The sequence below is a fragment of the Ursus arctos genome, unplaced genomic scaffold (genome assembly GCF_023065955.2).
Source record: "Ursus arctos isolate Adak ecotype North America unplaced genomic scaffold, UrsArc2.0 scaffold_29, whole genome shotgun sequence".
Lineage (NCBI taxonomy): Eukaryota > Metazoa > Chordata > Mammalia > Carnivora > Ursidae > Ursus > Ursus arctos.
In genome coordinates, this window is record NW_026622974.1 from 35468217 (window position 1) to 35483267 (window position 15051).

The window sequence follows — 15051 nt, forward strand, 5'->3', positions numbered from 1 at the left end:
TATATGAATTTAAGCAGAACCAATCTTGTGAAACACAATTTATTAGATTTTCTCTAAACTCCTACATTCATCGTTTCCATGGAGCCTTGGGAAAATGTCAGTCATTTGACCTTAAATAAATGGATAAATTAAATCTTCTGTTTCTTATTTGCAAAATAGGAATAATAATGGTACTTTTTAGAAGAGCTGCATAAAAATAGGAACCGACTCTATTTTGTTCACTACTGTGCACCAACACTGTGCACAGTGTTTGGAACATAGTCAACAATGAATAAACATTAGTTAATTTCATAAATCTGTGATTCAATAAAATGAGAACATGATATACAAAGTACTTAAACATATATAGTAACTGGTACATTACAAATTCCCAACAAATTGTAGCTATCAATACTACTACTACCATCAAGAGCATTATGCAGAGTCATGGTATTTTAGAAGAGAATTTAGAGTGTATTCAGTCCATTCCTCTTATTTTATAGATTAGGAAACTGAAGATCAGAGAACTGAAATCATCTGCCTAAGGTGACTGACCTGCTTAATTCCAAAGAATGGGAAGCTGGTTCTATTAACTCGTAGTACAATATTTTTCCACTATACTAGTGCAGAACATATTTTAAAATATACTTTTGAGATCTTCTTAATTTTCTGTTCACCTACACTATGCAGCTCTTAAAGAACTGCCTTAAAAATAAATACATTTGAGAAGTGGGTGGAAATTATTTTTGCATATCCCATAAAGCTGACCTTTGTCAAATTTTCCATGTCTAATCGCAAAGGGTCAATAGGTTATGCTGTTTTGAAGAAGGCAACTTGATACCACTGGTTTAGTTGGCTCTGATTTAAGATAAGAAAGATAAACAAATACTACAGAAAATTATAACTTTGTTTTTGAAATTAAAACCAAATTTTCAAAGTTCAAATACTCCAAACACATTTTTGACATTGTTCTATTTATCACACTATCACAGAGGTACTTTTTTCTATCACTGATAATGTATACTTTTATGTATGTGTCCTTTAAACAGGTAAAGTCTAGTTGGCCTGCAAATATTTTAAAAATATTTTTAGGAGATATTTTATAAGGAGAGCAACATTGTCATATAACTTAGGTATGATCTGAGTAATAATTTATATAATGTTCTCCAGGTTCGTTAAAGATACTTAGACCCTGGGAGTTGCTACTTGTGATTTTCATCCGTTTCAACATTTTTGAAAAAGGGGTTGAAAATAATAATAGCTTCATTTATTTTTGATAACATATCTAAGTTCAATTAAATCTATGTCTTGTATATAAAGTTAAGGGAAAATGTTATTTTCATTTCTTCATAAGTTTTATTCTCTAAGCTCTCCTCTCATCCTGAGCTATTAATTTTATTATATAACATAGGTGGTAGTTATTTGAGGTTTGTGTTTTTTTTTTAAAGATTTGCTCATTTGAGAGAGAGAGAGAGAGACAGCCCGAGGAGGGGAGGGGCAGAGGGAGAGGGGAAGAGAGAATCCCAAGCAGACTCCGCGCCCAGCAAGGAGACCAACATGGGGCGGGGCTTGATCTCACGACCCTAAGATCATGACCTGAGTCGAAATCAAGTCGGATGCTCAACTGACTGAGCCACCCAGGTGCCCGTGATTAATTTTTAAACTCTGTTTTGAGGCATTTGCTATTTTATCTGCTTAGGCCTTGTTACAAATGCACATTTGTAGCAACAATTCACAAACATCTCAACATTAAAGTAGATTTTAATAGTGAAGGAATCCTCTGAAAAACAGAAATGTGTCATCTACACAGTGTATCATTAAACTGACATTCCCTTGGCGTTTGTTTTTATCTACTTCATCTTCCACCCAACGACAATAGAGCATTTGGATGTCTTCTCCACAATGATGAAGTTACCACAGGAGGATTATCTCAGTAAGACCACCATCATTCTCTCAGTGATGTCTGCTTTCATCCTACTGCGTCAATTATTACTTGGGCGTTAGCTGACTAGTAACTCTGCATGAGGTATGCAGGGGTTCTCCTGAACACACACAGACACCCTCACTGTGTCTCCTGTCTTCCTTCCTTCTTTTCCTTCCCCAGGGCCTTTCTGCTGTGGCCACACCTGGATGCACAACTCTCGCCTCTTCTCCTCTGTCTGATGAGCCTTCCTCAAATATTACTTACAGAAAGTCATTCCTGTCTGTAAATATGACATTCTATTATTTCAAGTTTAAATCCCTCTTTCAGGGGCGCCTGGGTGGCTCAGTCGTTGAGCGTCTGCCTTCGGCTCAGGGCGTGATCCTGGCGTTCTGGGATCGAGCCTGCTTCTTCCTCTCCCACTCCCCCTGCTGTGTTCCCTCTCTCGCTGGCTGTCTCTCTCTGTCAAATAAATAAAATCTTTAAAAATAAAAAATAAATATAAAATAAATCCCTCTTTCTGAATGTCAAGACCTTTCATAATAATTTGATCACTTCTTACTTAAGCCATCTTAATCCCACCACATTTCCATATGAACACTTAGTGTTAGTCAGGCCAGCCGATTAATTCACTTACTGCACAAAAACACACCATTCTCTTCCTGAACTAGAGACGTACATTCATCTGTTTCCTTCTTCGGATAGTATCATCTTCCCTTTCTAATTACCAAAGGCTAAATTTAAATTTCAACTTTGGTACAAAAATTTCTTAACTGTTTCAGCCTTCTCTGAACAGTCTCCTCTGAAGAGAATACAGCATTTATAATTTATACTAGTTTAATTATATATTGTCTAATAATTGATTGCCTTTGTTTCTTGTGTGCTTTTGACTACACAGTAGGGACCACATCTTATTCTCCAATATTCTATTACAATAAACAGCTGCCATTTAAGTGCCTATTAGGTGCCAGATACTATGCTAGGCTTTTAAAATAATAGTAAGTATAGTTAGGATCAGGAATATCAGTGAGGACCCAATATTAAGAGTTAAAAGAACAAAGGTAGGCTACTAATGAAGATAAATATTCAGAGATGGGCTGACAGGAAGAACACAAAGCCAGCTGACTGTGTATTGCTAGCTATTATGATGACGTGGGTATTAGTCCTCTCTACCCCAGAACTATTTCCTATACTGACTCACTTTTAAAATCCTCTCTAGATTCCAGTTAAAATGTAAGCATCCTTCTCAGACATTTTACACTTCACAGAATTAACACACTTTGGGGTAGATTCTGAGGATAGGATCCAAGGATAGTGCAGTCTACCTGGTGGGAGAAAAGCTGAGGAAACGAATTTGGTAAAAGTAAAAACATTGGTAAGATTGGAAATCATGAAAAACATTTTGCTTTACAAGTTTGCCTGGCACAAGCCTTACAGAGCAGAGTCAATCAGTTCTAGCCATGACTGCTCAGAAGAAAGGGAGCAATGCTTCAGGAGTCACAGCTGAAGTCCTCTGCACCCCTACAAAAGGCATCAGTTTATTCAATCTTACTCCTAAAACACAGTGATATGGGAAACAAAGGCAGGAGAAACATTAAATGTCCTCACTACCTACAGCCCACTGACAAGTCCTCGAAACAGGCAGAGTGACAGTCCTCTAGGGACTCCACTGCTCCACGTTAATACTTTGCTAAGGGCAAAAGGCCCTAGCCTGACCGCGTCTCCCCCCAGGATCCTGTTAAGTCTACTTTAACGTGTGAAAATTCCTTTGGAAATTTCCTTTATCTCTCAACCCCCAAGGCACGTGTTGGCAATCATCCCCCAAGCATGTGGCCCACCGATATACATCTGAAGGGTCTCCTGACTAAAGTTTCATTAGACGGTAATAAATGACCTTTTCCCAACAAGAACTAGGCCCCTCAAGGTCCTGGAAACCTTGCTTCTAAAACTCCTTAGAGACTTTTGCTATCCCTAACCCCCTCCCAACTTAAGGATATATAATGGGCCACTCCTCTTGACTCCAGGGCAGCTCTTTCTGCCCATGGGTTCCGTCCCCATGCTTTAATAAAACCACCTTTTTGCACCAAAGACGTCTCAAGAATTCCTTCTTGGCCGTCGGCTTCGTACTCTAACGTCTTTCCTACATCAACAGCACAAAGTTGCTTGGCACCTAACAGAAAGTGAAAAAAAAAAAAAAAAAAAAAGAGCCAGGGAAGTGACAAGTACATCTCACTTTCCTCAGACAAGAAAGGCCCCGTAGAGACCATGTTTAAGAGCAAGGGGTCCTGCGGCCTGTGTTCAGTTCCCACCACCACCAAGCACTACTGTGTAGCCTGCCCCCCCCCTTCCTTTCCTCACTGAATTATCATGATAATTACAAATGTCAATCCAGGTAGTGTCTCACACAGAAAGCGACTAAACGTTGGATACTACTCTTATTTTTTTCCATTATGTCACTGAGAGGAGAGTCAGATGAACTACTGAAGGTCATAATGATAAAAGAGGTGGATTAATGGATTTTTTTTTTTTTGTCTACCTGTGTTCCTCTTAGTGGATGATTAAACCCAACAAATGTGAAAAGGGACTTTGCTTAAAGAAATTCAGAGACAACTTCAACATTTATTCAACATTTATCATCATTTACAATGGGTCAAGAAATACTAAGAAATCAGATAGAAATAATAAAGAAACATAGTCTCTAATCGGTACCAAAATAAAACTAATCCAGTATGCAAATTCGAAGAGCTATAAATTAGGTGACATTCACTAGAAAAGATAGTGACTGTTGATGTGAAGAACAAAGGCAAAACGGAAGTGTAGAGAAAATTAAATGTCCGTATAACTTGCAGCCCATTGACAAAAACTTGAGGCAGGCAGAGTATGACATTTCTCCAGGAACTCCCAATCTTAATATTAATGCTTTGCTAGAGGAAAAAAACCACCTTGGCCTGAGGATAGCCAGGCCTCCAGGATCCTGTGAGTCTTTTTTAGCATATGAAAATCCTTCTGGCAACTTCCCTGTCTTTACCTCCCCCAACTCCACAGTATAGAATCAATTGCTCCTCACAATCTTTCTGCCCACGGCTCCTGTCCCTGTGCTTTTAGCACCAGAACCGTCTCAAGAATTTTTTCTTGGCCATTGGCTCCAAACCCCAACATTTCCACATCAAATGCTATCTAATATCATAAAAATTATCAATATATTATGGAATAGGAAAAAGAACAAATTTGCCGTAGTGGAAAAATTAGATGACTTACTTTGATGACATCCTCGGGCCACGCGTTAAGAACTGAAGCAATATGACCTCGATCATGGATACTAATGAAGAGACCTCTGACAGAAAAAAAGGAGTTTTAATTTACTTCAGACTTGCCAAAATATCAAGAACATTTAAAATTTTTTTTAAATCAGTTGAATATACCTCCATTTTTATCAAACTAGGGAAAATTATTTCCTTAAACAAATAAAAGCTAGGAATTTTATAAGTAAGGGAGAAATTACTTTAAACAATGTATTAACATCTATAATAAAGGTAGATTCATTTTTATATCACATATTCTTAAATATTTTATAATTAAAGAAGCATTTACTCTTTTATATAGAGAATTTAAGTAGCATTATCAATTCCACTCATAGATTCATTTAGTTTTTTATTAAATAATATATGTAAAAGCACCTGGAAAAACATGAAGCGTGTAAACAGGTATTTTCAGTATATACTCCACTTACTGCATATTCACAGTGTGAAGATGAAAGCCTGTATTAAGTGACTGACCAATGCTAAGCAGTCCTTTCGTGTGAAACACACTTTTTTTTTTTTTTTAAGTTTGAACAACCAAGTTATAATTCTTTGATTTGCGGTCTTAGCTGCTGTTTGCAACTCTGTTATTTAGACTCAACTGAAGTCTTTAACACTGCTCCTCTAAAAGTCTAAAAGTCTAAAGTCTAAAAAGGAACTAAAAATTAAACTTAAAAATAAATTTCAATGCTTTAATCTCATTTAAAAGTTGTGCTTCAGTACTGTTAAATGGAACTCAAATTTAATGAATTTTTATAAGGCAACCATCCTTGTACAGAATACCCACTTAAGCAGAAAGTCTTGTCAGTATCCCAGAAGCCCTCCACATCTTTCTCCCAATCAAAACCACTCGCTCTTAAGAGTAACAACTGTCCTGACTTTCATAGTATCATTTAAATTAGAGCTCTACCCTCCAAATGATAAGCCATCCCTAGACAGTACAATTTGTCTTCTAAATTACCCACAATCTGGATTTTGCTGATTACATTCCTATGGTATAGATTAACAAATTAATCTTTCTTCCCTACTTCTTGAGAAATTGGTAATTGAATCTAAAGCATTAATCAGATTTATATCCATTTTTTATAAGATACTTCATGGTCTGGTGTTTTCAGAAAATGCACAGTACTGTCACCAGCTAGACCCCAAGGCCTGACTTTTACTGACTGCCCACCCGCTTGTACTCACCAGCCTTTGTCCCACATTTTTACTGAAGTTCATCTTTCCAGCTTGTCTCTTAGGCAAACAGAGAGCAAAACCACCCCTTGAGCCACAGCGACTGCCCTGGCAAGACCTCCAGCTGGCCCAGACCAGCCAGACTTAAGCCCTGACTTGGGTCTGCACAGATGGACCATGGAGTGAGCTCTAAAATGATCAACTAATACCTTTATCTCATTATAATACTAAAAACTCTACCCAAGGAGGGGAGCAAGCCTCATTTACATAACATACAATGTGTGTATAGGCATGTTTCCTTAATGGCACATACACAACCTTACAAAAACAAGGCTTCCCTATCCAAATGTTCACCCTACCCCTAAATAAAAGGAATCCATCCACCCTTGCTTGGGAGAATCATGACTTTGGAAGCTATTCCCGGTGATCTCCTTATTTGCCACAAATAAAGTATTTTGTGTGACAACTCAACCGGGTGCAGTTTCTGACTCACCAAGGAGTGAACTCACATTGGTTACATATCCTGTAGTCCTTTATGTGATGTTAACACTGGCAATGCTTAATATCTAAAATCATTAATTCACTAGGGGTTACGAAATGGAATATTCTATCAATCATTTCTCATTTATTTGCTGAAACTCTTATTTAAAGAGAAATTTCACCATACCTATTGTTTGGTTACCTGATGATAAAGCTGACACAAATGTTGGATTCTTTCTCTTTACTTTCCCAGTTTTTGAAATAAAGAGCTCATTTGCAGGGCACCTGGGTGGCTCAGTTGGTTAAGCATCTGACTCTTGACTTCAGCTCAGGTTGTGATCTCAAGGTGGTGAGACTGAGCCCCGAATCGGGCTCCACATTTAGCGGGGAGTCTGCTTGAGATTCTCTCTCCATCTCCCCTACCCCTGCTCATGTGTGCTCTCTCTCTCTCTAAAATAAATGAATATTCAAAAAAAAAAAGAGCTCCTTTGCTAGAATCCTTCAAGAGCCTCCAGTAAAGTGTGTGTGTGTGTGTGTGTGCGCGTGCGTGCGTTGTGCGTGTCTATGTTTTAGATCAAAATGAACTCATGGATTTAAACATATTTGATGTGTTTTAATCCACTGCAGTTATTTTCTTTATTGAAACTCTAATTGTCCCATACTTTGCCAGTGGAAGACTCTTCATGTTGGCCTCAGAGTCCTTTTGACATGACTATAGTTTGCCCAAAACAGGGCTTGAATTCATGACCCTGAGATTAAGACCTGAGCTGAGATCAAGCGTCAGACGCTTAACCAACTGAGCCACCCAGACATTCTATAACTACAGTTTTTGACAGCTTCTTTGTTCTCTGTTGCGACAAAATGTTCCTTGTTGTCTTAAAAATGTTTGCCTCAGGCCTGAAATGAGCCACTTCTCTAAGAAGTCCTGGTTTCTTTTAGTAGAAAATGGTATTTCAAGACCACAGTATAGGTAATAGACATCCCACCTGCTACTGGTTGGTGAAAGTACTGTCATAGAAAAATTATTAAACGATGTTAAGATTCACGTCCTATTTATGGCCAGAAATCTCAAATTGGCTCTCTTCGTTTTTTTAAGTTTATTTATTTAAGTAATCTCTACACCCAAGGTGGAGTTTGAACTCATGATATCAAGAGCTGGACACGTTTCCGACTAAGCCAGCTCTGCACCCCCACACTGGCATTCTTCTCTTGCAAAATTAACCACTATGGTTTCCTAGCAACTTCAACTTAGCGGTCTCTGAGAAGCCGTTTCACACTTTCTCGTTTCTCCTCACCTCCTACACTCATCTCCGTCTCACGCTCAGCTGATCACCAAACCTTAATTTCAAACAGAAATAGGGTGCAACGGGGTGAGAACTACCTCATCTTTCTAATGTAAACCCTAGTAACCCACCCCCATCTTTTGTAATAGATTGTATTTTTAGAGCAGCTTTAGGTGCACAGCAAAAGTGAGCAGAAGGTTCAGAGATTTCTCATAAACTTCCTGGCCCCACCATGTCTAGCTTTCCCCATTATTACCATCCCTCACACCACCGTGGGCACGGACACATCATTATCACCCAACGCACATAGCTATATTAGGGTTCGCTCTTGGTGGTGTACATTCTGGGGGTCTGGACAAATTTACAGTGCTATGTAGCCACAATTACAGCATCATACACGGTTGCTTCACTGCTCCGAATGTCCTCCCTGCGCTACCTATTCGTCCCTCCCTCTCAAACCCCTAGCAACTACTGATCTTTTTACTGTCTCCATAGTTTTCCCTTGTCTAAAATGTCATAGAGCTGGAATCATACAGTTTATAGTCTTTACAGATTGGCTTCTTTCACTTAGTAATAAGCATTTAAGGTTCCTCCATGTCTATTCATGGCTTCATAGCTCATTTCTTCTTTAGCACTGAGTAATAATCCATTGTCTAGCTACACTACAGTTTATTTACCCATTCACCTGCTGAAGTATATCACGGTTGCTCCCAAGTTTTGGCAATTACGATAAAGCTGTTAAAAACATTTGTATGCAGTTTTTTGGCGTGGACATAAGTTTTCGGTTCCTTTGGGTAAATACCAGGAATGGAATTACTGGATTTATGGTAAGAGTAGGTTTAGTTTTGTAAGAATTCCCAACTGTCTTCCAAGGTGGCTGTATCACTTTGCATTCCCACCAGCAATGAATGAGTTCCTACTGCTCCACAACCTGAAAAACACTTGGTGTTGTCAGGGTTCTGGATTTTGGTCATTCTAATAACTGTGTAGTGGTATCTCACTGTTGTTTTAGTCTGCATTTCCCTGATGACATACAATGTGGAACATCCTTTCACGTGCTTATTTACCATCAATATAAATCTTCTTTGGTGAGGTATGTTAAGATCTTTAGCCCATTTTTAAATTGGGTTGTTTTCTTATTGTTGATTTTTAAGTTATTTGTGTATTTTAGATAATGGTCCTTTATCAGATACATGCTTCGCAAATACTTTTTCCCAATGCGTGGCTTCTTTTCATTCTCATGACAGTGTCTTTTTTTTTTTTTTTTAAAGTAAGTTCAATGCCCAGTGTGGGGTTTGAACTCACGTCCCAAGATTAAGAGTCACATGCTCTACCAAATGAACCAGCCAGGCACCCCGACAGTATCTTTCATAAAGCAGAAATTTTTAATTTTAAAGAAGTCCAGCTTATCCAATATTTCTTCCAATGAATTGTGCATGTGCTGCTGTATCTAAAAAGTTGTCACCATATTCAAGGTCATCTAGATTTTCTCCTGTACTATCTTCTGTTATCTTCTAGGAGTTTTATAAGTTTTACATTTTATGTTTAGGTTTGTGTTTTTTTTTTTTTTTTTTTGAGAGAGAGAGAGAGATCATGAGTGTGAGCAGTGGAGTGGGGGGCAACAAGGGAGAGGGAGAGAGAAAATTATTAAGCAGGTTCCACACCCAGCATGGAGCCCAATGCAGGGTTCAATCTCACAACCCTGAGATCATGACCTGAGCTGAAATCAAGAGTCAGACACTTAACCAACAAAGCCACCCAGGCACCTGTTTAAGATCCATTTTGAGTTGATCTTTGTGAGAGATATCAAGTCTGCCTAGATTCATCTTTTCGTATGTGGATGTCTAGTTGTTCCAGCACCATTTATTGAAAAGACGACCTTTTCTCCATTGTGTTGCTTCTGCATTTCTTCCTTCCCTCATGTTATAATGGAAGAAATTTCCTATTATCAAGCCCATCATTTCACATGTGCTCTAGATTTTATTCCAGGTCGGCTTTTCAAAAGTATCACTCCTACAATTACCCATCTCTCTGCTATAATATCACTTTCTCTACTGGATTATTCTTATTGGCATAACCACCTGCCCTAATATTATCCAACTTTTGTAAAAACTGGATTTCGTCCCCTACTTTTCTCTCTTCATAGCAAAACCCCTCAAAGACTTATGTTCTCTTATTATCTCTTACCTCCCATTCTCTCTTCAATCTCTTAATAAGGCTTTTCTCCCTCACTGCTCCACAGAAACAACTCTTACTAAAGTCACTGATGACTTACACCTGCTATAGACAAAGGTCAACTCTCAACTCCCATCTTACTTGACTTCTCAACTGTTTTTGACGTGGCTTTAAACAGCATGCTCATAATGACGACTCTCAAACTTCTATCTTCAACCTAAACCACTTCCTTGAGTTCCAAACTGTAAATTTAGCCAACTAGTTAACTCCTCTCATCATTCAGGCCCCAACTCACAGCTTAGTTCTTCAGAACTTAGTTCTTTTTTCTGATAACAGCAATTAAAATACCTTTACCCTAACATTTTGACCATCTTCACAATACTCCCAAGTACCTGAAGTGATCTTAAATTTTCACATGTTTACCGTCCATCTCCTCCTTGCCACCCTCCTCCCAGTACACATACATATGCAATGCAACAAGTTCCTTAAGTAAAGATTCTGTTTTGCTCACATAAGTAACCCAATGCCTGTCACTGTGCTGGTACATAGTTTGTTCCAACTATACATGCTGACTTTAGTACTGAAAAAATAAGGCTTCTATAATTAAATTTTTTAAAAGTACAGAAAACATTAAATAAACCCAGACTTACACTGACTTATTAAGTAACCAAAAATTATATTATGATAGTAAGTGCTACAGGCAGATTACTGATGACTTTCTGGCTCAACAAAAATATTAATTTATCAAGTTGGCACTAAATGATATCCTTTCCTGGGTTTTTCTTTATATGAATTTATTTTGTTTCTCCAAAATGATAATAAGCTCTGTATAAGTTACATATTTTTTTTTGGATCCCTATCATATCCAACTATGCAAACAACAAGAACTCAATAAATTATTCTAAAATTAAAATGAAATGTATTTGGACTTTTTAAAGAAGGCAATTTTGTTGAATTATCTAAACTGTTCTTGGCAATATACCACTAAATAATATTTCTTGGGAACTTGTTAGTTAGCCAAGGTTTTTCAAACACACTAGTTTCAGGAAATAGTGTCTTTGTTTTTTAGAGAGGGAGAGACAGAGATGGTGGGAGAGGGGCAGAGGCAGAGGGAGAGAAAGAGAATCTTAAGCAGGCTCCATGCCCAGCGGCCCAATCTCACAACACTGAGATCATGACCTGAGCTGAAATCAAGAGTCGGACACTTAACCAACTGAGCCACCCAGGTGCCACTAAAGTGCTTACTATTACAGAGAGAGCTCAATAAATGACGGATCTGTGATGTCCCACAGAAGTCAAGCAATTTGAGAGAATAATTTGCAAAACTTCATGGATGGTCCCCTTGATCAGAAACCTAATGAGATACCCAAAAGTCAGCAGGACATGACTCATACTTGCTGGTATAGAGCCAAATATGAAACATTAATCCTTAGCATATACATATAGTTACAGTTATAAAATGAAAACTTTAGACCAGAAGATTATTTATCAATGATATTTTTAAATGAATGGAATTTCAATAAACACTTTTTCTCCATCCACGTTCTTTTTGGTCAATTTGTTTAGAATATTTAATTTTTATTCAATGTAGATTAAACATGCCAATTAAAAATACTCATGCTTTTGTGTTTCACGTCAGAACTAAGATAATTTAAAAATATGAATCATTTTCTCATGTACATAGTTCAAACTTTTCTCATAACCTCTAACACTGTATACATTGCACTCTCAGATTTATAAGATGAGATAATATTACTTCTTCATGTTGTCTCAGATAACATACCTAATGAAGTTTATTTCATATCCAAATAGAATTAATTGTCCACCATGCAACCTTCTATTATAACTAGACTTGTATTTTCTTCTGGAAATTAGTTCATAACCCTGTTCCTTACCCAGTGAAGGAGGCAACCACTCCACAATTTTCTGTAAGAATCCTCCCTTCCATACAGAAACTCGTTTTGCGATCTTTTGAAATTAGACCCCATATGTTTCACAAAATGTGAGTATGCATTAGTGAGTCCTGGGAGTCAGCCCAAAGTTGAGTTATATCAGCAGATCTGAGCTGTTGGGGAAAGAAGTGCTAAAAAAAAAAAGCTACGTTAAGGTAATATGTAGGTCTAATCAGGAGATACCCGGGATAAAGATGCAGAGTTAGGAGGCATATGCCTAACAGCTGAAGGAGTAGAACAGGCTGCCAGAGGAGAAAGAAGTGAAGGCCAAGGGGAAAGCATTACAAACAGTGTCCAGGAAGGAAGGAAGGAAGGAAGGAAGAAGGGAGGGAGGGAGGGAGGGAAGGAGGGAGGGAGGGAGGGAGGAAGGGAGGAAGGGAGGAAGGGAGGAAGGAAGGAAGGAAGGAAGGAAGGAAGGAAGGAAGGAAGCAGGGAGGGAGGGAGGGAGGGAGGGAGGGAGGGAGGAAGGAAGGAAGGAAGGAAGGAAGGAAGGAAGAAGGGAGGGAGGGAGGGAGGGAGGAAGGAAGGAAGGAAGGAAGGAAGGAAGGAAGGAAGGAAGGAAGGAGGAAGGGAGGGAGGAAGGGAGAGAGGGAGGGAGGGGGAGGAAAGAAAGGAAGAAAGAAAGAGAAAGAAAGAGAGAATGAGAGAAAGAAAATGATCCAACAGGACAAGCCGCGTTTCTAAAGCCAAGGGAAGTCAACGAAGAAAGGACAGTGTTAAGAAGGCATGGATCAATATTATCTTCCTGCAGTAAATGCTTAGAAGAATTCTTCTAAGTGTGTGTGTGTGTGTGTATTTTTTTTGAGACTTGCAAGTGGGGGAGGGGCAAAGGGGGAGAGACAGAATTTTAAGTAGGCTCCATGCTCAGTGCAGAGCCCAACGCAGGGCTTGATCCCACTACCCTGAGATCATGACCTGAGCAGAAATCAAAAGTCGGACTCTTACACAACTGAGCCACATAGGTGCCCCAAATTCTTCTAAGTACAGTAAGAAGAACTGTTTTCTCCTGAACTACTTGAGAGTCAAGTAGCCAACATGATGTCTCATCACTAACAATTTAGTGCATTTCCTACAAACAAAACATTCTCCTACATAATTAGAATCAGAAAATTAATATTGATACATCACTAGCATCTGACTCTCAGGCACCATTCACATTATACCATTTGTCTCAATAGTGTCCTGTATAACAGAAGTCCAGCTCAAAATCCTATGTTGTGTTTAGTTGTCATGTTTACTTGGTCCTCTTCTATGTGGAATATTTCCTCAGTTTTTCCATGACTTTCAGGACCTTAATACTTTAAAAGTTACAAGTCGGTACTTTGTAGAATGTCCCTCAATTTGGATTTGTGTGGTGGCTCCTCACGCCTAGATTCAGATTATACATTCACTGCAGGAATCTCACAGAAGAGATACTGGCTTCCCCTCATCGCGCCCTATCAGGTGGCAGTGTTCCTGGTTTGTCCCATTATTGCTGACGTTCACTCTGATCACCTGATTAAGGTGGTGTGTTCTAGGCTTCTTCACCACAAAGCTACTCTTTTTTCCCTTTGTAATTAACAAGCATTTTATGGGATGATGCTTCAAAAGTCCCTGTTTCTCTATCCAACTTTCAATTTATTCGTGTATTTATTCCTATCAGTGTGGCCTCCTCTTTATTATTTTATTCAATCGGTTTTAATCCATAGCAAATATTTATTTGATGCTCAAAATGTCCAAAATGTGGCCAACAGAAACCCCTTCAAGCTGGCTGCTGTGTCCTCTTGACACATCCCCCTTACTCTTTGAGCACTTGCTTACTTAACTGGTACAAGATGTCCCAAGCTCATCTTTTACTTATCCTGGTGCAGCCCGGGATCAGCAGTTTCTCTAAGGAGCTCTGGTCCCTTTTGATGCAAATAACCTAGATTTGAGTGCCAGGTGCGTTCACTGATACTGGGGTATTACGGCTCCCATAAAGGCCATTCAGGGCAACTCAATGGACGGAAATAGAATATATGTTTATACACACATACTTTATACACGTATGTGTGTGCATGTGTGTATATACATTCATATACTCACATATATATTTCTATAGCTATCCATCTTATCTCTACACCGAAAACCATATGTTTACACTAATACCCTTAATTCCAATTCAACACCAGAAGGTTCATTCTAGTGATCTTCCTTTAGTTTTCACACTTATCATAACTTTCTCTTATAGTGAGAAACCCAGCTCCCATTATGCTTAATGAATTTACTTATTTGACCAGTCCTCTTGTATGAAACCAATCTTGTCCCCTCCCTGTGCAGATACCCTGCTCACTTCACTAAGGCTCTGATCTCTGAAGCAGGCAGCCCTCCTACACAGGTGCACTCTCCAGCCACTGGGGCTCTGACACCCAGCACTGGACCATCCTACAAGGACCCTCCCTTCACCTTGTGTGGCTCTCACACCCTGAGTCAGGTGGCCCTTCTATGTGCGTGCTCTTAACCCTGCCCAAGCTCCAACACTCCAGGCTGGGTCCCCCCCACCCTTTTCCTTGGAGACGGAAGCCCCGTGAAGCAGAGGGAGGGTGCTGCTGCTGTCACCTCTCAGAACATGAGAAAATGGTACCGGATGTGTAGAAAAGAAGCTATGATTATCCTCTGCTGCTAGAAGAATACCAACTTCAAGCACACCTTTATGGATTAAGGATTTTTATCTTGGAAATATTTCCATGTACTTGGCTCATCATACTTGTGGAAATTATTTTCCTAATTTTTTTATCTTTCACTTTTGTTTGTTGTTGTTTCCCATT

General features: G+C 38.9%; 1 protein-coding gene and 1 long non-coding RNA gene across 5 annotated transcripts in view; both read right to left on the reverse strand.

Moving 5' to 3' along the window:
* ME1 (malic enzyme 1) overlaps nucleotides 1-15051 on the reverse strand; it is a 175513-nt gene that overhangs the window by 105497 nt on the left and 54965 nt on the right. For all 4 annotated transcript variants that reach the window (XM_048219745.2, XM_057303923.1, XM_057303925.1 and 1 more), the window contains one exon: nucleotides 5159-5234. In XM_048219745.2, coding sequence (XP_048075702.2) covers nucleotides 5159-5234 — 76 coding nt within the window. The remainder of the gene's footprint in view (nucleotides 1-5158; nucleotides 5235-15051) is intronic.
* On the reverse strand, nucleotides 1367-4069 carry LOC130541999 (uncharacterized). Its single transcript, XR_008956196.1, has 2 exons — nucleotides 3975-4069; nucleotides 1367-3240 (listed from the first exon to the last, which is right to left on the reverse strand). It is a non-coding gene; the product is annotated as an uncharacterized LOC130541999 (long non-coding RNA).